This window comes from Anabrus simplex, chromosome 1 (assembly GCF_040414725.1).
Source record: "Anabrus simplex isolate iqAnaSimp1 chromosome 1, ASM4041472v1, whole genome shotgun sequence".
NCBI classification, from domain to species: Eukaryota; Metazoa; Arthropoda; class Insecta; order Orthoptera; family Tettigoniidae; genus Anabrus; species Anabrus simplex.
Window position 1 is genome coordinate 1,026,067,851 of NC_090265.1, and position 23,309 is coordinate 1,026,091,159.

Genomic DNA, 23,309 nt, shown 5'->3' on the forward strand with positions numbered 1-23,309 from the left:
AAGCATACTATTCTGTAGACCGTACAACACGTATCAATGTTCTCAAGGAATTCGGATTAGGTGATAAATCCGTAACTCTGATACAACAGACTCTCACGGACACATACTCCGGAGGAGAATTTATGGGGGAGCTCTCAGAAAAGTTTGAAATCGAAACAAAGCGGAAGGCCTCTCCCCACTACTTTTTAACTGCATGCTGAATAAAGTCGTCCGGGAATGGAGAAACTATCAAAACGGAGTGAGAATTGGTTGTAAAGTTACCGGTATTACAGTTGATTGCCTGGCCTTTGCTGATGATGTTGTGCTCCTTGCAGACGAAATTCAAACGGCAACAAAGCAGATTGAAGTACTCCAAGAAGCAGCTGCTAAGACTGGTCAAAGATCTCGTTCGAGAAAACTAAATACATGGACTCCGAGAAGATTGATCCTACCCGTAAGATAGTGACACCATATGGAGATGTCGAGAGAACTACGAAATTCAAGTACCTTGGTGAACTTCTAACCCCGAATGGTAATGAGAATGAAGCACTGAAGGAAACAGTACTAAGATGGAATTAGCTTTTAAACTAAGTCAGGATACTTACAAATCCAAATCCCTCCCTTTCGAGGCAAAACTGAGACACTATAGCACAGTAGTTACACCAGCATGTCTCTATGCAGCGGAGACACTTTCTAAGGTAGAAGACCCTTCAATTGAGGAAAAAGAAAGAAAGTTCCTCAGGAAGATCTTAAGACCAAACAAAGTCGCTGGAAAATTTACCTTCCATCTGAGGTCCAACAAGTATGAGAGGATGGAGAAGATAACCACCAAAATGAGGAGGAGGAGATTGACATTTTATGGATATTTGAAGAGAATGAGCGCAGACAGATTAGTATATAAATTAAATATTCTTCAAGAAAAATGGAAAACTCATACCCGCTGATTGAACGAAGCGCATAGAGATCTCAACTAAGGAGGTATCACGCCCAGATAAATTCAAAATAGAAATATCTTCAAACAGAAAGTTGCTGAGCTGAGGGATAATCCAGAGAAACGACCTGCTAAACCACGGAACATCTCGGTGGAAGAACGGCAAAGGAGAAGCCAAATGTTAAATAACCTTTGGAGAGAATGTAAAGAGAAGGGTATTATCATTAGGAAGAAACGTGGCAGGTAGCTGGTGTATTCGTAGCCCAAACTTGGCTGTATCGAAAGAAAGAGTAAGAATATATTCGTACCAAATTTGAGCACAATTGGTCCATTAGTTTAGACGAGTTTGAGTGAGAAATAAGCACACACATTGCATACTGTACTATTACGCTAATATTTGCAATTACATTCGCAAATAATATATTTTACGTTCATTTTTGTAAATAAAACATAGGTAGGCATGTGATAGTTCCCTCCTAGAACTTTTGTGTAAAATATCATCAAATCCAGTCTTGTGATGTTGACGGGATGTCGTTTCGGAAGGCAAACAGACGGGCAAGTAGAAAACAGTCTGATGTCATTTCATTTTTATATGGATATCGGTTGAAATTTGTCTTCCAGTGTTTACTTTTTTCGTCCTAAACAGTGACTTAGCTTGATTTCGTGTAATTAACATATTTTAACAAGTAATTGTTATATCAGTAAAGTCTCATAAAGACCAGAATTGCTGAGAGTTGTCATCGTAGCTCTCTGAGCAGTTAGTTAAGTCTCCACAATCTCCCTTCTGAAACTAACATTATCTTTATATAAAATGATTCTCATCTGTAAATATTAAGTCAGCACGATTTGCCTAGCTAAAGAATCATCCATGTTGATCCATACATACTTAGTTATCTAAATTGATCAATATTTTAATGGAGAGTGTGCAAATACAAACATAAACAAGAGAATACACAAAACACAATACTCAAACGGCAACCACTGATCTACATACTTGTGTCCAAGTATTCCAGCCACTTTGCTAAGACTGGCGGCGAAGTTTCGGCAAGATATTCCCGAATACAATAATATGTGTGATATGGAATTTCATTCGCGTTGTGTACTGTAATTCAGCTCGAAATGTATATACAAGAGAGTTTGTGAAGCCCTATTGACGTAATTTGAAGACACGTCCTAGAGATTTAGTACAGAAACTGATAACCACGTTCTTCTTGGAAGTTCAGCATCAGCTAGAAAATGATTTGGATCAAAGAGACTGAAACAATCTGAAGCTTCATACATTCACCAGTCTCCATTCCGCGATTACATTGAAGATTGTTGACAGCATCTATCATTATCTAGGCATGATTTCAGCCTGCATCAGTGATATCCATTTGGATAGGACGTGAAGTGTTTAATGTAATTTTTATCAATTTTCCGGTGTAGAGCATTTGGACGGTGACAAGTTGTAGCCAGTAAGCTGTACTAGGCTTTTTAGTGGCAGAGATAACTCCCATAGAGTTGTTGAGCTGTACGTCGACTCCTTTATGTGGCAGGTGTTCAGCCATGTAGTAGATAGGGTCTGACACATCATCAACAATCCTCGACCTCTTTAGAACATGGATAAAAATAGTGACAGTAGGATAGTCATGATGAAGGGAGTTGCAGTTGAAGGCTGTAGATGTTGCTATATGCACGAAACGGAAGTTGCGGCACGGTAAATGTGAATCGAATAGAGAAGAATACCTTCACTAGAAAATTAATGGACTCGCTTATGTAGAGAAAAAATATAAGAATGATCTAGAAGACGATTATTCATCCAGTTTTAATGAATGAAAACATAGAATTGTAGAAGATCATTATATTAATCAACTAGCAAATGTACCCGTCCTTCGCTATGGTATTCTACATTGTATGCGGATATCGAAGCACATTGCTGTACATGCAGTGAAAAAGATTTTTTTAAATATTGAAAGCCTCTTAGCGGTATCCAGAAACATCAGGGGAGGTTCCCATACGGTGTTACCAATGTAAAGTGCGAGTTATGGAGTTGTGATGATAACGGCAGACTCACTTGCCTACTGCCATTCACAATCGAGTGGGTAAGTTTTCATTATAACGGGAGGCCCCATTACCTACTGCGCGGTCACAAACGATTTGGTGAGTTTTTGTTACAATGGCAGTCCCTTTCCTACTTCAAGAGAGATTACACTTGAGAAGTTTTTATTTTAATAGCAGCCACCTTCCCTACTGCCAGTCGAAATTGAGTTGTGCTGTTATCATTACCATGACAGACCCATTTTCTTAATGAGAGTAACACCTTGTTGGTGAGTTTCCATTATAATGGTAAGGCCACTATGCCTATTACCAGTCACATTTTAGATGGGTAAATTTGTTTATAATTACGGGCACACTTGCCTACTCAAAAACACAACTGGTTATGGGAGTTTTGAACAAAACTGCATGTTACCCGGACTTCTGGCAGTCAAATCGAGAAGGGCATTATTAATTACAATGGTACTCCCTCCTTACTAATGTTACTTACAAAGAAGTTGGAGAAGGATCCCATTCCTACTGCCAGTTAAAGTCGATGTGGAGAGTAATAATTACTATAGCAGACGTCCTCCTGCTGAGAGTCACTCTCGATGTCAAATATTAATTATAATGGCAAACACACCCTTTCTACATCGTTGCAAATCGACATCAATGAATATAATTTATATATGTCGATATACGAAGTATACGCATGTTTACAATATTGCAAACCTTCATTTATAGATTAACTACTGCTAAACGATACATCATATCGACAAACGTGTTGTACTGTAAGACGCGTCATTTAGCGGTGTAAATGGCTGGCCTTTAGATATTTTCTCCTGTCTCAACTATTTATGGGTAAAATTGAGTTATAAACTTTGAATAGGGTGAAATTTGGCTAAGGTTTTCTCACAGTGCATTACTTTTGGGTACTAACGTGACAGCAACAAACATAGAATTTGGATCACGTAAGCATACTGGGTGGGCCAATGTTCGTGTAGAATTAGATGATCCTTTCATATAAGTGATTCGAACAACTAATTATACGTATACAAAGAGCAAAATTTAGGTATAATCGAGAAATAAAGTCAAATTAACATACGACGAAGCGTCATAGGACCAAAGTTGTAGATCACTCCAAATTGAACTGAGATTATGCCATCAGTTTTGTGATACAACTTAACGTTTAACCGCGAAATACCTCGAAAGGAAGGTCTGCACCCGTATTAAAATTGCCTCCATATTTCGATATTCTTCGTTGATAAAAAATGAAAAATTTAAGATCTTGGAACTTTTCCGTCGGTTACAAAGCAAAACTTATAATTTTGCCCTATTTCATTTTCCTGACTCGTCTGTCAGATTGTGCCGCAATCTTGAATTTGGGCGAGGGTGGTAAAATTTAGGACTTTCAGGAAACATTAGCTAAAATACAGTATATGCAAATGGGATTATCTACCCTTAAAGGGATAGCTGTACGGACAGTTTGCTAAAATAGTCTATGTACAGACACACGGTCGTTACGATTTTATTTATATAGATACGGAATCTGCTCTACGTACAACACTTTTGGACTATGTCCACTGGACTTCTTAGCCTGCAAAACGCACCGTTCATGACATCTCCCATATTAATTATCCTATCGAATAAATGCACATGATGAAAAAGTTTTGGGAATTGATTTCCATCAAGGTTGGTCTATTCCCAGTCAGGTCGGTCTTGTATATATTGTGGGAGGGTAAAATTACTCTTTCGGTTCCCTAATATCCCCGAGTCCATTCCGGGAATTTGAAATTGCATGGACGTTAAAATCTCCCTTTGGACAGGTGGATGCTAAATATAAATTTTGGTTGCAACATCTCCAGTAGTTTTCGAGTTATAATAAATACGCTTTACACGCACCCGCTCTTGAGTTAAGACCGGTGGGATTTGTACTGAAAACCGGTCCTTCAATGATATCTCCCTTATTAATCCTCGTGGCGAAATGATGCACATAAAGAAAAAGGTTTAGAAATTGATTTTCATTAAGCAGGTACATTTTCATGAAGTTTGGTTGTGTATGTATTGTGGAAGTGCAAAATCACGATTTCGGATTCGTATAAACCCCCAGTCAGTTCAGGGATTTAGAAACAATATCGGCACTAAAACCTACCCAAGGATAGTTGGATTGTAAATACGAAGTTTGGTAGAAAGATATCCAGTAGTTTTCACGTTATATAGAAACAAACAGACAAATTAAAAAACAGACAGACACCAAAGCTAGGGAAGATGCGAATGGTCATTATTACACCTGAAACGGATAACTCTATGGAAATTTCGTCAAAATGGTCAATGTACAGACACACAGTCGTTACGATTTAATTTATATAGATTAGAAGATCAGTAGTTCCAGACTGAACGCTGAAATGTAATAGAGTACATTAAGGAAATATCTGTAAATTAATTCAATAGAATATAACAGTTAGATATACTCACAACAAAACCTCAGTGATGGCCGTAACAAAATTCAGCTCCGTGTTGTAGAATGTTGATTCGCCCACATTTCGAGAAGAATCAACAATGAATAGGACTTGTTGAAAGCCTGTGAAGGTTCCATTGACGACGCGCACAACTTCATCACCAACTTCTTCAGCACCTACGAGAAGAATGTAATCGTTAAGCACTATTGTTTACATTGACCAGTACTTCGTTACTTCATGGTTTATTACCGAGGTCCTCTGCTGGATTAGACTGTTATTTCTGTATTAGTGCCACTTGTATATTTTCTGTCGTCGGTTTAATCTCATCATAGGTATCTGGCGGAAGGGCGGAAGGGCGGAATGGTATCTATTCGCCACTGCTAGTCTTACGTTAGCATGTAAATGACCTCTTGTGAAAAAGTTGATAATATTCCGTCGAAAAAGGATCAAAAACGTATCAATACGGCACCAACTGGAGTTCATGTTTCTCTACCAACTGGTAGAGTAAAGCAGAATGCCGAAATTTACACGCTGGTAGCAAAGGTGGCATTTAACAATAATCACATCATTGTGACATTTGAGACCTACATTTCCAAATACTGGTGCTGCATACTTGATCTTGGAACACTGGTACGAATTATTACTAGACCCCAGTAGATCACTAATGTAGACTAATTAGAGTTCTACCTTTCTACAGAGAAATAATTTGTAAATCTTTCTCGCTTACCCTATCTGTATGTTACATCATAAAGAACAGCAATTGATGAAATTGTGTACTGTTGATGTGTTCTCGTACTGTTTGATAAGTTTTAACAATTTTCAAAATTATCTTCCTACATACAAATGTAGCTTTCGTAAATGCATATATTGTAATAAGTCTCAAAGCGTAGTGTACATTTTGGTTTATGAGAATTAAGCGCCGATTAATTTACCCTTGTCCACCCACCCTCATACCTATCATTGCACTTCTCCGAAGTAAAAGGAAACCTACAAATACACCTTAGGGATTTGCGTTGACAAAAAATGTAATATTACCATTACCTTTTAGTGAACATGTTTTGTAACTGGATAAATGTTTATTCATACCTACGGAAGACCAGAAATCTGCATGCAAATAATGCAAAGCTTAAAAAAATATTTGTGTGGCGGTAAATAATCACTAGCCATTTACTACATTCAGGTGACTATTATGTTTACCAACTGGTAAATCAAACAGGTATATAATATATAAGACATTTGTCTTAAGCGGAGAAATGACGAATTCCTGTCTATTGAATTTTGAGGTAAATAAAATTTAGTTTTTTCACCATAGTCCTCTTGAGACAAATGCGTATTTGGAGCTTTATTATAAGCAAGTTGTAGAGTTAGTTTTTAAGGCTGAGCAATACGTGGGCATTCAGATAAAAAACAATATATTATGAAACACTTCCTTCTCCTTCCTTTATCATTAGAGACCAGTCCATTCAATATGTAGGCTATTAAATGAAACAATTTACATGAAATAATCGAAGTTTTTACCTTTCCCACCCAATATTTCATAGCTTTCGCACTTTCAGCTCTTCGCGTATTGTGGTACGTTTAGTATTTCTAGCACTTACGCACGCCATAGATATTTCCTGCTATTATTCTTGTTCGTTATCCAGTGTCTACCCTTGTTCCTATCCGGCCACGTCGATATGAAACCTATAATTTCCTTTAATTTTACGACTTTCTCTTTTCTTTGTCGCTTACCAACTTTCCATATGGGCTGGACTTCTTCCTCCTCCATTTCATATTAATAGGTTTTATTCTGTATTTTTGTCCTCAAAACAACACCACAGCCTTCCCAAACACAATCGCTATTCAGGATGCCAGTACTACCACCCCGACTGTAACATTACTCAGATACCAAATTGTGAGCTCGTGATCTAATATTCTTCTAGGTAGTCGAGTTAATTTCAGGGACACTGTCAATAGCGGTGAGCTGTATGCACACATTTAATCTAATAGTAGCCTCATGTCAGTCCTGAATCCCTGGTAGTAGAGGGAAACGAACATGGCTATTTATGGACGGCCCTCATAGCACCAATCGTTATTCTGCGGACTTAATGACTGTATATGCAAGTGAAAGTATTGCATATATATATTACTCGATTTTCCAATATAGGTTGAGGAATGTCAATGTCTGAAAACACTCAATGCTCGCTTGATGTCACTGAATTAATGTTAAAACACTTAAATAATGATGTAGAATGAATTAAATTATTATTAAAATTAGACCATAGTTTTACTTACTTTGAGTTACAACCGGACTTGCCGTAGTTGTAGGTTCTTCGGTTACCTCGTAATCTGCAAAGAAACGTAACTCATAATTACCAGAGGTCAATTTATTTTTTCTTTTACATTTTGCGTTGAGTCACACCGTCACAGATCTTATTGCGATGAGTGATAGGAAAGAGCTAGGAATGGGGGGAAGTGACCGTAGCTTCAATTAAGGTACAGTACCAGTATTTTCCTGGTGTGAAAATTGGAAACTACGGGAAACTACCTTCAGGGTTACCGACAGTGGGGTTCGAATACGCTATCTTCCGAAGGCAAGATGACAGCTACGTGAATCCTATTTAAATATCAAGTAAATCATATTGTTTTTATCGTTAAACCTGTACTATAAAAAGTAATGGTTGTGAGTGGTTCATGGTTGTGAGTGTTGTTTGCATGTCATTGAAATTCAATGTGTTGAACTTGAATTTTGAGAAAGTAAATCATATCGAATAGCTGGGTTATAACAGATACTTAAAACCAGAAGTTGGTCAATGATGTTACGCTGCATAATTTTAAGGCAAAAAGATGTATTTAAATATTGTTATTTGTTCAGTATGCTGTACTAATGACTATAAGTAACGTGTTCGTCACGTCTATTCATTTGCCTTGTTGCAAATTTCCGTAGAGTGTGAAATATGGAAGACATTCCAAGATAGTTTTACTTTTCTTCTTTCCTAAGGTGGATGTTTGCAGTAGTATTTTTCATTTTCCCAACATAATTCATTGCAAAATTGATCGGAATTCCGACGGTACGTACACTAATCTATTGCCTAATATTGCCACATAATCCACCTCAGGAATTCTCCACTCCTGATTTTTTACTGTGCACAGTATCATCAGCATCCGTTGACAAATAAGTATTTAAAAGCATACGTCATACTTCCTATGGTCTCTCTGTCCGACAGAAGTACAGGCCAGACGTAGTATTTAACAAGTCATTGTTTAAGATTCAAATCAACATCTTGACTTGAAAGTATTCACTTTATGAATGTATTAAAAGCATATTTCATATTTAGAATTAACAGCACGTAAACTCAAAACACAGATAAACATATTTAGCTGCTATTTTTGTCGTTAATTTATAATTGACCTACGAGGAAAATTATGATTATCCTGTCTTTTTAGTAGTGTGCGAATTTTATTGAATGAAAGAAGACGTTGTAAAGTATATTTTGAATGCATTAGTATTCTTGCATTACAGCTGGTTGTAAAGGCTTTTGACTAGTGTCACTTGCATGCAGAGGGTTCCGCAAAGTACGGATAGGAATCTAACTCTGCAGTCTTATGTAAAAACTTTAATGAAACGGGTTGCGACAGTTAAATTTGCTTTACGTCGCACTGACACGGTGTAGGTCTTACATCGACTATGAGATTGGAAAGTGCTAGAAGTGGGGAGGAAGCGGCGGTACCCTTGAGTAAGGTACAGCTCAAACATTTTCCTGGTGAATTATAATCATTATAAAATATCAAAGCCATTTATTATTAACAGTGCTGATGTAGTTATTTTATTATTATTATTATTATTATTATTATTATTATTATTATTATTATTATTAATTATATACAGTCGTATCAGCACACACTTTATTAAAAACATAACCGGTTTTCGGACACTAAGGTCAATCATCAGTGTTTAATTTTAAATTTAATTTCACACAAGTGTGTCGTCAAAATTGGTTAAAATGAGTTTTTTTATGAACAATGTGTTTCTAAGTCGAGACATTGAGTAGTAAAAATATGGCAAGCGTATTATTCATATTAGTGTACGAACGTCGATTGCTCAATTCATGAGACAGCGTGGATGGGAGGTGCACGAAGAGGGTCACTGCATCTCTACCGATGTCTCTAATCGGAGGGCTGAAATCACAGCCATCAACAGAAAGGACAGTAAGCCAATGGTCTTAGATCCCACCATTGGCTTTGAAAGAGACTCAAATCAGGTTCGGTTCGGGATATGGATCTAGAATAGCAAGCTATTTATGTTCCGTGCTTTCTTTTCCTGACAGAAAAATATGAAATACCTATAGATCGGTGGATTTCCACAGGCTTCCTTTTCAAAACAAGAGAAACCAATCCTACACATAAATCAACCTTCCTAGAATATTTGATTATACAATTCCTAAAAATAGAAGAATTAGTAATACGGGTACTGAGGAACTCTCTACAAATCATTAATTTCCATCTATACCTGAGACCGTGATTATCATCCCTTCCACACTCCCACTGAAAAAATAAGATAATAACATCATTAACAGTTATATTTCCAATTTGTGATGTTCTTAAATATTAAAATTGTAACCTGACTGTATTTCGGATCTGAATGGTCACCCTCGTTGGAGGACGGATGATTTACTTCTTAAAAAATCTTTCTCTTTCTGATAAAAATTTCTTCAATTCAACACTAAAAATTTAAATCGTTGAATGATTGCCCGAGGACCGACTAGCATGCATATTACAAATATTTGAAGCCAGCTCATATGCTACATCTCTTTGCTAATATTTTGAATGAAAATTCAAATCATGAGACAGATTTGTGTATCCAATGATCATATTATGAATCATCAGTAAACTGTTAGTGTACCATCTTAAGGGCAGGGTTGTTTTGTGTAAAAAAATAAATATTTGATTTTAGCTGCTCTCATAATTTTAGTTTCATTTAAATGATCACTATGCGCCTCCTTCCTATTTATGTTCACCCATTGCCCTCGGGATTTAAGTGATCTCATTACCGGTACTTTATGTATTTGTACTTCGAAAATTTTTATTATATTTGCGTAGTACTCACACTGACTGATGTAGGTCGTTGTCGACCTGAAAATCTTCCAGCTCTGGAATACGAAGTACAGAGAACTACCTTCTTCATTTACGGACGAAATTGAAATGGCAGTGTTGCGGTTCACTTCTTCAACAACCACCGGAATGATAATGTTTCCTTGGGTCTGAATCAATCTCGCCTCACCCGAGCCGTCAGTAGAACTCTCAGTACCAGTGATAAGAACTGAAAAAAGTAATTAAAGCAATTATCAATTGTCCATTAAATAGTTTAATAGTTTAATATTCATAATAAATCTACCCACCCATTGTATATCTGCGCATTAGAAGGCCTTTCTCTAATTTATTTAAAGCTCTCTTACGGCCTCGGACAGCTTTTCCTTCCTTGATTACTTATTCTCGCTAGCAACTCATCACACTCAAGGGCCATATGTAGGGGGTTGGACTTATCGAACATTGAACATTGTGAATTTTATACTGATTCCACTGAAGTAATTACGTGATTCATGAGAGAAAAGGCCAAAATATCAACTATAACTGAGTTGTGCTGGAAATAAAAGTTACATACCAACTAAAGTTCGCCTTCTTGTGCGACGTATATCAGAGAAAGACCGGTCAAGAACATTAGCTAAGTCACTTCCGTCCCTGGGAGAATACTGCACATCATCCACTCTCTGAATAAATCCAGAACTTTGGTATTCATCTAAAGGAATGACTACGTTAGCAACGTCATTGTAGGTTGTTAGTCCAAAGAAGGAGATTCTGGAGCTGTAGGAAAACGATATTCATTATACATAAACTGAATGCACATAATTTACATACAGTAGTGAAATAATAGTGTACGCCTGTCCTAGTGCAGTTGAAAGTGTTATGGGCCAGAGTATGCATTTTTACAAATAATAAGTCACAGTTATAATCCAAATTAATGATCCTGGTCTCACAATGAATATTTCTTCCTTCAGTCAAATTATTCCCTACGGACAAATAGTTATTATATTCATCGGAATTAGTAACAGTAGCAACACTGGATGAACGTCTGTATACACAGTACGAATAATTGTTTGAGGTAATGTAGTTTATTGAGACAGCAGAGGATATACTCACAAGAGAATCTCAGTGACGACTTTGACGAAATTCAACTCCGTGTCATAAAAAGTGGTTTCTCCAACATTCTGAGAAGAGTCAACAATGAAGAGCACTTGTTCAAATCCTCCGTCGGTATTGTTCAAAATGTTCATCAGTTCATCACCGATTTCTTCAACGGTAGCTATGGAAGAAATACTATAGTTTAGTATTATTGTTTACATTCAGTCAGACGTTATTATGATTACATAGCGAAAGTTGGAAGTTTCAACTATTGTATTTACTTAGACACACCGTTTTTAAAATGCTCAGCCTACACCAAACATAAGTACTAGGTTAAGTCGTGGGACAAAGGCAGTGGAGTTTGGAGCTAAACACTCCAACCCACCAATTGCCAAGGTTACGGGTAGTGGAAGCCTTTACTTTCTACCCCTCCAAGGGTCATGCTGGCCTGTATGCAGACAACCTTGCTTTTGCATTCTGTTTTTGAACCTGCGATATTCGATTAAGTTAACGATGCATTCCAAACGAAGCCGTAATGTGGCTGAACGACGGTGTATGTTATCGCAGAAGGCCAATCCTATTATAAAAATGAAATAATATGTTTCAACCAATGTGTTAAATGGATAGCAATATTTTCTCATGTCTCAAAAATCCTGGATGATCCAGCTTTGTTGGAAATTTTCCAGTTTCAGTGCCTGAATTTCCTGTGTCTCCAAAAATGTTCAGTTTCACATACACATTCAAAATTGAAATTGGGAACTTTCTATAATTACTATCGTATGGAGCTAGGCCAGCTTGGCCAGTAACACTTTTCCTCGTAGAAATATTGGCAACTTATGGATATAATGTTGACAATAAAAATATCGGGAATTACGTCATAAGATTTGGGTATAACTGACTATGTCTAGACAAAACGTGAAGAGCCATATATTGGACTCTCCTTGTAGCGATGCGTGCAAGACAATGCCTGCAGAGCTATTTACCATAAATATGTCCCAAAAAGGTGTCTGTTTACTTACTTGTTGTTGGACTTTCAGTTGATTGATCGTTAGCATCAGTAGTAGTACTGCCACCTGCAACAACATATCAAGGATTACCATCAAAATATTTCCCCAGTTTCTTTATATTTCGCTATCCACTTCCATTACTTTTCCTGCATATTAAGAACAGCATGGAATGGCGAAACCGCTCGTCAATACGATATGAAACAAGGGATTCTTTTTCTACTGTAATTTAAGAGCATTGGAATTAAGATGACTTAATCATTTACGCTCTGATTAATATTCCAACAGGTGTAAAGCAACAGCAAATAAGACCCGTTTTGAAACCCAGAATAATAAATAAACTTAAATATACCCTTGTCTAATGTGTAGCTGTCAGTTGGTTCCTTCCTAGAATCATAAATTATTGTTCCGGTATGTGAAACAAGCTACCATAAATTACCATTGGCGAAGAAAAAGAACACAAGAATTACAGTAAAATATTATATCGTGTGGATCGTCTTTGTACGTTTGCTTCATAACATTGCCATGTTCCGATGTCATTTTCACAATGAGCTCTGCACGATCGCTTGATTTAGTCCTCGTGCTCACCGAGCATTTCATTAGACTCTTCCTGGGATGTGTTAGTAGCAATTTTCCCCACTCCATTGGCTCTCCGCACTCTTGCGAATAAGGGAGAAAATTAGAATATGGAGTCTAATAATAAAACGGTAGCATTATAGAACTCCATATTGTTCAATTATATCACCAGAATTTTATTTCTCCAACCACCAGCATGGTCCTGAATTAGATGTGGATCAATACTATCTCATTAACATAAGTAAACTTCCTGTATCATCGAAATTCTCTGCATTTACGTTGCATAGACTTTACTGGAATTGAAATTGCATGTAAGGAAATTATAGCTGTTATACAATGAAATGAAATGTCGTACGGCTTTTGGTGCCGGGATATCCCAGGACATACATCCAGCCCCCGTGCCATTGGAATTAACCATTTAAGGTTAAAATCCACGACCCGGCCAGGAATCGAACCAGGGTCCCTCTGAACCGAAGGCCAGTACGCTGACCGTTCTGCCAACGAGTCGGACTGTTATACAATAATTTTTATTGATCGAACTGGTCAGCTTTATTTTGCCCTTACTTAAAGTAACGTCCCAAATAAGACAGTGCCCGCTGGTAAAGAAACCCTAAAAAATCTTTGTTTCTTTACTTAAATAAACAACAGCCGGACTGTGGGTCAAAGGATAGGGTGTTCTGAGCCCACATGGGCAGGACTAATCGTGACTCATTACGGTGGTATTTAAAGGTGCTCTAATACGGTAGCCTTATGTCATTTGATTTACCGTCAGGTAGAAGAACTCTTGCAGAACTAAATTCCAGCAACTCGACTTCTTCAAAACCGATAAAAGCAGTTGATGGGACGTAAAATCGATACCATTATTTTATTAAGCAACTAGCTGACCCGACGGACGTCGTTCTATCAAACATAAATGACAATGGAACGAACTCAAATTCAGTCTGTCCTGCACGAAAATTTCAGAATAATGCAAATTATTACATCATCAAAATCAATTCAGTTATTTTTCTATTGCTACCTAATGTTAGAAACAAACTACTGGAAAAAATGAGTTTTCATAACCTACAATATTAATATCTTTATTGTGAATAAGGAAATGCTTAAATAGGTCACAGTATACCACTACCCAGAAATAACCCTATTGACTGGGAACTGTTCAGCTGGTCTTCAATTTCCTCACAGAGCCATAATTATCCGCCGTCGCAAATCAAGTAATTTGATAAGTTGTCGCGGGAAGATAATGTGACAAAACTTAGTCCTCTTTTTTCGTAGGAAATATCTATCATAGAAAACACTGCTTCCAATCAACACTATGAAGACATTTTTCATCATAAAATTTTAAGCTACACGATATTTTTTGTTTGATTGCCTGGCGCGAAAACAAACAACGTTGATGGTTTTCCAACACGGGAACAGGTAACATACAATTCGCCATGCGAGAAACATGGGTTTTCAAGAATAATGCCGCAAACACTCAATGACTGACCCTGGGATTTATTTATGGTCATAGCAAAAGCGAGGCGCACTGAAAACTGCAGTCGTTTAAATTCAAATGGTATGTCAGTCGGAATCATAGAGATGCGTGGTATCAAAACGCCTTCTCCCGATAGAATGGTTGCTTCGATCACGTTGTTCAGCAATGTTTTCACCGCTAGCCGTGTGCCATTACAAAGACGCGGTTGGTTGATATTTCGTAACGTTATGACCACTGATCCGACCTTTAATTGAAGAATGTGAGTCGGCAATCCCGGCAAATCCAGCGAGTTCAAAAATTCGGGTGGATAGTTGGCGACATCGTCTTGGTTAGTAGCGGAATCAACTGACTTGTATGTCCTCAATTCACCTGCAATTTCATTTTGAATTTTGAAATTTAATGCATTTACATCCATGTTTTTGGCAGCCAAAATAATTCGTTCGCTCAGCCAAATATAATCAGTGTAATGTGAGCAATGTTTGGGAACACGTCTTGAATGAGTTCGGTTTTGAATTCAGTAAACTGACAAAAATTGTCAGGAAAAATAATGCAGCCAGTCAGAACTTCTGAAGAGAATTACCAATGTCAATTACTTGTTTTGAAAATATCTCTCCAGAATGATCATTTTGCAACTCTACACGAATATTCTGGCTTAAATTTAGTATCTTGACGTGTTTCCACAAAACTGATGACTTTAAACATTCATTAAGTTCATCAGCTGGCGTTCACCGTGGAATCAGTGGCAATGTTTGATGAAAATCTCCTGCTAACAATATCATCGCTCCGCCAAGTCGGTTTTGATTGTTTCGCAGATCTTGCATGGTTCGATCTAATGCCTCCAAAAGACTTTTCATGCGCTATGGTGCATTCAACCCACACTATAAATTTACATTGCTGCAAAACCATTCGATATGTTGCAGATCGAAGTTTCGTTGCTTTCATATTCATATTCAATGGGAATTTTAGCGCTGAGTGGGCTGTTCGACCGCCTTCCAACAATATAGCTGCAATGCCTGATGAAGCAAGTGAGAGTGCAATTTCATTGTGAAAACGAATTGTTGCTAAAATCAATGAAATTAAGATCGTTCTTGCTGTACACCCGGGAACGTCCAAGAAGTAAATCCCTCCAGTTCCATCATTCACAACTTTCATTAGAGTATCAACTACATACTTTTGTTGTTGGTTCAACAGCGAAATGTTTATTCGAACTGATTCTCTTAAAGCATCGAGATCGTACAGTTTTTCGCGTTGCAACTCTTGATTAAAAGCGTTGTGCAACGGGCGATTGGGCACGGCCATGCCTAATTGAGATAATACTTTGTTTGACATCATCAAGCACATGTTCTCAATTGATACCAACACCTCATTGTACATTTTATCACTGATTTGTAAATCTGGATTTCCTGTTGTGATGCGCATTTGATGTAAGATATCATCACACATATCATGATTCTATTTGATCCATAAACCAATTGCTTTTGATGGGCATCATATTGATATAATTAATAGAAAACAATGTTCATATTTGATGAGATTGTGACGAAATTACAGCATCAATGAGAGTTTGATCCCAATGAACGTAATTTTCTAACAGTTGCAAACGTAGGCAGGCTTCTCTGTAAGAGCCACACAATTCATCATTGACAGTTCGTAAATGATGGAATGATTTTGGGCCTCGAACATTGACTAATAGCAATCGCAAATAAAAACACTCGTCGTTGCTTGGATGGACTTAATAAATTCGAATCATTGCATCGGTGGAATATACATTTGGGTAACCTGGAAGTGGTTTCCTTTGTTTCCGTCGTTGAAATTTCTTTGAGAATTGATTCCAAGTATAATATTTTGGCATTTCGGAGTATAGCAGCGTTCGGGAGAAATTGTCATTCTGATACTATTAAAAAAACTGGCTAAGGTTGTAGATGGTGGTTCAACAGCTCGTTGTAATGCGTTCTGAGCCATGAAATGTACTCTTTGACCATTTTCTAAATGTGTGGCTAAGTGAACAACAGTGGGGTGTCTTTCATGAATGGGAAAGGAAAACGTGCGGGAAATTGCTTCATTACTGCTAACGTAGCTGCCCATTTGGTATTGGGTAACTTCATCATTGGAATTCTCTGCACTAACTCCAATCACAGCCATGTCACTTCCTTTGGTATGTATTTGATAGATTTGTTGGAATGGCATTATTCAACATTGATGTGCGCCTTGAAAGTCTTTGATAGGATCGGTGAACATGAAAAACTCCAACTATTATCAATTTCAATGAATTGTTGTTTCACTTTGACTATTGTTGATCTTTAGTTGTCTGCAGTCGACCGGCGACGATACAGTGGATAACCTTCAGTTCCGGTCATTGTTTCTGGTACTAATGCCCGTGGATAACGCTTCGAAAATTTGCCATCCACCATACACGGTGAATTTTGATTAAGTGTTCCACAGGGACCATGAATCATGTTTTTAATAACTACCTCATACAAGCCTGTATCTATTTGTACATCGGGGATTTCAGCTGATATTACTTCATCAACTTCATTTGGTCTTATATTCTCAACCAACCAAATCAGAATATGTGCGTGAGGCAATTCAAGTTTCTGCCACTCCACAGAATACATCCAGCAGCGCGTCTCGCCAAACACGCTATGTTTCACAATGAAATCCATTTCGGACTTCAACTTTTGTTGGAATACTCTAGCTGTAATGTCATGGCGATCAATGGTTAATTGGCCAGACAATAACTCTTGTTTGATTTCTAACCATTGCGGATTGCACGTGAATGTGATAAATAAATCTGCTGTGCCATAATGACGAGCATACGACATGGCATCTTGAGCATATTCATGCATATGTCGAGGACTTGCGATCTATGTTGCTGGAAGAATGGTCATCCGGTCGACATTCTCTGCATTTCCATCATTGTTAATCGCATCTCGAAGTTGGATATACTCTTCAAAACGGAGTTTACTCTGGTTCAACATGATGAATGTCAAACGCTCTGTTTCCATTTTGACATATATATTGGTGAAATAATCGCCCACATTTCAATATGTGATTGTTTTCATTTTCACGAACCATAAGGCGGTATGAATAATACCTCATTGAACTGACATTTTTGTTGGTTTCGGCACCTGTAAATAAATTATTGTTTTAATGACAGTGATTGAACTTGCATATAATGCATATAGTAGCTGATACAAAATATCCAAATTTACAATTACCTGTAAGGGGATTTATCATCATAATCGAGAAGTGATAACTATCTTCACCTTGCCAAAATATGATGGGATATTCCAGAGCATCGTATGAGCGGTGAGTTTCATACACACGCTATAACTGATCATTCCGGCGATGTAAAACAATATCACGGGCTTCCGAATTTCCTCCAACTCTAACAACGACAACATCAATTGTTGGCGTATTGAAACGTCTTGCATGTTGGCCCACAGGAGATTTATCAGCTCTGATTAAAATTTTGTGATTATGGCATGAGATCCAGTGCAGTTTTGAACAATGTTATCAACTGATTGTGTTCAGGAAAGAAGGTTTGTAATTGTTCTAAAATAGACATCTTCACTGAACTGTTATGTGCACTACGCAGATAAATTTCTTGCTTTGAATTGCCCAAGAAATAAAATTGCAGGAATTTGTAGTCGCCATCTAACACCGGCAACAGTGAACCTACTCTGTAACATATTTGGCCTTGTATCTATAAATTAAGGAGGACAGGTTTATTATATTTTTCACAAAAGATATAAAATAAAATAAACAAAAACAATATGGCGGATAAGTCTGTTTGTTATATGTTAAAAGAAAGTAATATGGGGGATTAGTCTGTTTGTTATATGTTACCTTGTATGTTGGCATGATACTGTCCCGAAGTACATTTGTTGCCCCAAATGTCATTTGAAAGCGGTTGTTATATTTTTGGATATTTGTAAGGAAATGTATGGAATCTGTTCCTGTTCCTGAAGCCAATGAATACAATGGATCTGATGGTGGAATCAATGGCACTAATTTCACTTTGCCATTTGCGCAACACAATCCAGCGGCTTCAATTGTGTATTTCAATGCCTTACAATTTTGGCAAACTGAGTTCACAGGTATAATAAAACGCATTGGTAGGCACTGTAGTCAATTGATACATCGTAAATGAAAGCAGCTCGATTCAAACTTGGAAGATTATTAGCTGAACGACGCGCTGCACGGGTTCGTGATATCCGAATCCTTTCAGTTCCTTGTTGTTCTGGAGTCCGATCAGACTGAATATTATCTTGGATTGTAGCATTTCGAGTTCTTCGACCGAAGTTGCCCCGCCCGCTTCTCATAGGCGGCATGAGTCTTGAAATGAGAATACTGTATATGGAAGCACACACACAATAAACCAATCATCCAAAGAAATCGATGAACTTGTTTGTTGAGAAGCGAAGATTTAAAAACAATCAGGGTAGACAAAGGTCTCCAACTATAGCAAAACACGACACTGTCTGGAGAGCGTGCGCGCGAAACCAAAACCCAAGGAGACATTCTTCCTTTCACAAACTGAGAACTGAGCGAGATAAGAACTTTGGGTTTGTTTTAAAAATAAGTTCCATATCTGAAGACCATTTTTCTCGCTTTGACCACCCCATGCAAATTCAATAGCAAAGAAGTTGGCCAGCGACTGACTTTCTCGTGCTTGCACATACAAAATCTCTCAACATGACTGAAAAGAAACACAAATAGTTCTTCACATTTAAATTTAAAAACAAACTTATTTACGTCGAACTGAAATGTTCTTGTACCAGCAGTGAAAAAATTACAAATATAGCGAATATAAAATAGAAGTTATGACATGATAAGTTCTATGCAATGAAGATTTTGCATTTGAGGTAACATTCCATTATATTAACATTTTCACACTCAATTATTTTGTAAACCGTTTTTTTTGTTAACAGCATCAAATGCGGCTTGAAATTTTGTACATAATCCGATATTCACCCATTTTAACCGATAAAATGTAAATTTCCGGACATTTGGCAAACGCGCTGGATTAGAGGACAGCGCTAAGCGCAAACGTGGGAGAAGGAAAGAGAGACGAACAGTTTCAATGGAAAAAGAGAAATGGGGCTTTTACGTTTTTCCTGGCTATTTGTTCGTATTTTCTCTTCGTAAAAACCTTACTCGAACTTCGACGAATATTTGAAAAAAGAACTAGCCGAATTGGACCAGCCATTCCCAAGTTTTGCGCTTAGTAACACATTTAGCGATTCATTTTTATTTGTATAGATAAAATATATGTATAATGTAAAGAATACTTCCCCATTCGACTCAGCAGAAGGAGAATGCACTGCTTCTGTACTGGAATAGCAAAAACACAACGCTGTTCATTCCACATCGCCTTAAATAGCCTCTATGAGCTTTTGTTAAGTAGTTATTAGCATATCAGTGGTGGTGGTGATTATTGTTTTAAGAGGAAGTACGACTAGGCAACCATCCTCTAAATAACACTAATCAAAGATAAAAATGGAAGAGATCAGACACTCCGAAAAATGAAGGTTTCGGCCAAAGGAAGACAAGGGCCACGAAGGACATGAAAATGAGAGTCCCTAGGCCTCCGTAAGTAATACCGTTGGGGTCAGAAAACAACAAGAGTTGACGAAGGGAGGTCGGATAGGAGAGATGAAAGTGAAGACCCTAGCACAAGTAAGTGGAAGCAATGCCAGGACTCAGCTGAGGGCCACGTGCTTGCCAACCCACGCTCCAAAGTTCAGAGCCTCTGAGACTCCTTTTAGTCGTCTCTTATGACAGGCAGTGGATACCGTGGGTGTTATTCTATCGCCCCCACCCACTAGGGGTTATTAGCAAATCACTCTGATTACTCTAGGCCTATTTCCGAGGCACGTAATCACATTTTAATTGCGGTTCTATCAGTGCCGTCGGTGCACGTCCTTAGAGCATATCTCATGCACTTCGAATGAATCACCTCGTTATTAGTAATTGAGTCTTATCAGTAAAACACGAAAAGAGTTAAAATGTATGGTTTTAGATTCGAGGAAAATTTGCGTCGAAGATTGTTTCCAATATCCCTTTCAATATGAGTGTCAACGTAAAACTTGGCATAACCATATGTGTGTATTGTAGGTTTACGGTATATTTTCGCAATTCTTAATATAGAGAATCGAAATATATATAGTGACATTGTACTAATGGGCGTTAAGTCTTAATGCGAAGGTTATATCTTAATGCGACGTATACCAAGTTCGATGGTTTGCCACTGCCTTCCCCACTGAGTCAGAAAGAGCTATTTCAGCACGATCGGACCATTCATGATATCTAGACGCACAAGTCGTGCTCCGAATGTCATTACTATGCACCACACCGCGCCCATACTGTCGCGGGGCTGAGCGGATTAGAAGGTACAAACCCTGGCCTTTTTGGTCCTCGAAGTTGTCAGGTTCGATCGTGACTGCGTCAGGTGAGATTCCAATGTCTTATAATACATCAGTCTCGTGTCATTTAAAATGAATCATTTGAGACAAAATTCAAGCACCTCGGCGTCTGTGAAAACCGTAAAAGCAGTGGGACGTAAAATAATAATAATAATAATAATGATTATGTTAAATTAGATTCATATTATTATTATTATTATTATTATTATTATTATTATTATTATTATTATTATTATTATTATTATTATTATTATTATTATTCAACACTGTTACTGCAATAAATGAGACTGAGGTTTCGATGAGTGCTACATTTTGATCTTTCCTCTGCCAAGAGACAAATGGAGAAATACCGAATCCAAAAAAATAAATAGCAACCGGTTCATTGCACTTCAATAAATGGTAATCAGTAGATCCTGGATTTATCATCAGTAATCGGTTAGGATGCTTACTTATTTGGCAAGTAGCAAGATCCGTCTTTCTTTACGATTCTTGCGTTGCCGAAAACATTCGACGTGTTTGTGAGGCGATAAATCACTAGCAAGCAAAAGAGTCCATACTGCCGCGGGGATGAGCGGATAAGACGGTTCAAGCCCTGGCCTTTTTGTCCTCGAAGTTGTCAGGTTCGATCGCGACTGCATCAGGTGAGATTCCAATGTCTTATAATACATCAGTCTCGTGTCATTTTAAAGGAATCATTTGAGACAAAATTCAAGCACCTCGGCGCCTCCGAAAACCGTAAAAGCAGTGGGCGACACTAGTTACACAGTTCCTTCTGCGGTTAGTTCCTACGAAAAATGATGTGAACGTCTAGCGTGTAGATTCGCTTCGAATACAGTAAATAATTGCTAAGCGGACTTGCTGATGATATTTAATACCACATTTTGCCCCAGAGAGGAAAGTACAGTAGTTAGAACAACATCACTCTTCATTCCTATGGTATGAATTTTAATAATACTATTGTTTTTAGGTCCGAATAACTACTTCTTGACGGTTTTTGGAGAAGCCGAGTTTGCAGAATTTTATCCCGCAAGAGTTCTCTTACGTGCCAGTGAATCTACCGACAAAAGACTGACGTATTTGAGCACCTTCAAATACCACCGGACTGAGCCGGGATCAAACCTGCCTCAACAGTCTGGGCCACTCAGCAGGGCAGTGTGAATCTTAAGCGGCATTTCCCTAGTATGCATCTTCACTGACTTCTAATGGTTGAACTATTGGGGATTCAATAATTTGCAGTCCTTGCTTGCTTGAAATTGATAGCGGCATCGCCAAACACTGATTTCTCTGTCCATGTGTTTCTTTCCACGTTAGGATGAAGTATCCGGAAGTCAGAGCTGAGAGCCGAGTTGAATTCAGATCACACTCGCTTCGTGTATATGTCGAACCGTTTGTAGATATACTACTAGATGCATACTCTGCTCACATTAGCCTCGTCATCAGATTCGCATACGACCTCAGGGATGTGGTATCCTGCTGGATGGCGGACGGTGATAAATTATCATAGAAGTATTTATACTTGGAAGAATGTTTTCGTGATTTTATGAATATTTTCAATCTTTTAGGATGATATACTAGTTAACAAGAAAGTAGAAAACTAGAGATTAACGTTTACTAGGTTCAATTTTCTCCAATTATTTATTTTAAGAATTGTTTTAGAATTATAATTCAACTTAAAATATCATACAGTTATTATTTGAAAACAGTCAGTCTTCACTGAGATAACCGTGATTGCTTGGTTTGACGTTCAAAATATCATTTATGTAGCTGGTTTTTACTCATTTTTAATTAACGTTTGTAGACGACACCAGAAAACATTTATTTGACCAAACCTGTGTATTGTTAATATTCTTTTACAATGTTGGATTCAACACCAACAGTATATCATCCATTTTACATATATAACTATCACCAATATGTTTTTTTATTTACATTAATGACATGTATGCTGATGACTTACAAGCTTACTTCCACTTCAGTCCCACTAACGCACCTTCTTGTATAATGCATTTCAACCATGATATCTCTCGATTGATCGAATGGAGCGCAAATCATAACCTCGAATTAAATGTGGCCAAGACCCAGATTATTTGCATAGGTTACTCAAAACTCCTGAGAACTGTTGACCTCAAATCCCTCCCAGCAATAAAAATTCTAGATTAAGAAATCCATTATAGTGACACGGTTAACAATCTAGGACTCATTTTCGACAGAACCCTATCCTGGTCTGATCATACGTCAAATGTGATCAGAAAAGTTGTGTCATCCATGCATACTTTGAAACGTAAC

At 37.6% G+C, this 23,309-nt stretch overlaps 1 protein-coding gene across 1 annotated transcript in view; it reads right to left on the reverse strand.

Moving 5' to 3' along the window:
• LOC136857914 (uncharacterized) overlaps positions 1 to 23,309 on the reverse strand; it is a 175,974-nt gene that overhangs the window by 32,874 nt on the left and 119,791 nt on the right. Inside the window, exons 25-30 of the mRNA XM_068225176.1 lie at positions 12,561 to 12,614; positions 11,560 to 11,722; positions 11,024 to 11,223; positions 10,469 to 10,681; positions 7,657 to 7,710; positions 5,399 to 5,558 (exon numbers count right to left, since the gene is read on the reverse strand). Coding sequence (XP_068081277.1) covers positions 5,399 to 5,558; positions 7,657 to 7,710; positions 10,469 to 10,681; positions 11,024 to 11,223; positions 11,560 to 11,722; positions 12,561 to 12,614 — 844 coding nt within the window. The remainder of the gene's footprint in view (positions 1 to 5,398; positions 5,559 to 7,656; positions 7,711 to 10,468; positions 10,682 to 11,023; positions 11,224 to 11,559; positions 11,723 to 12,560; positions 12,615 to 23,309) is intronic.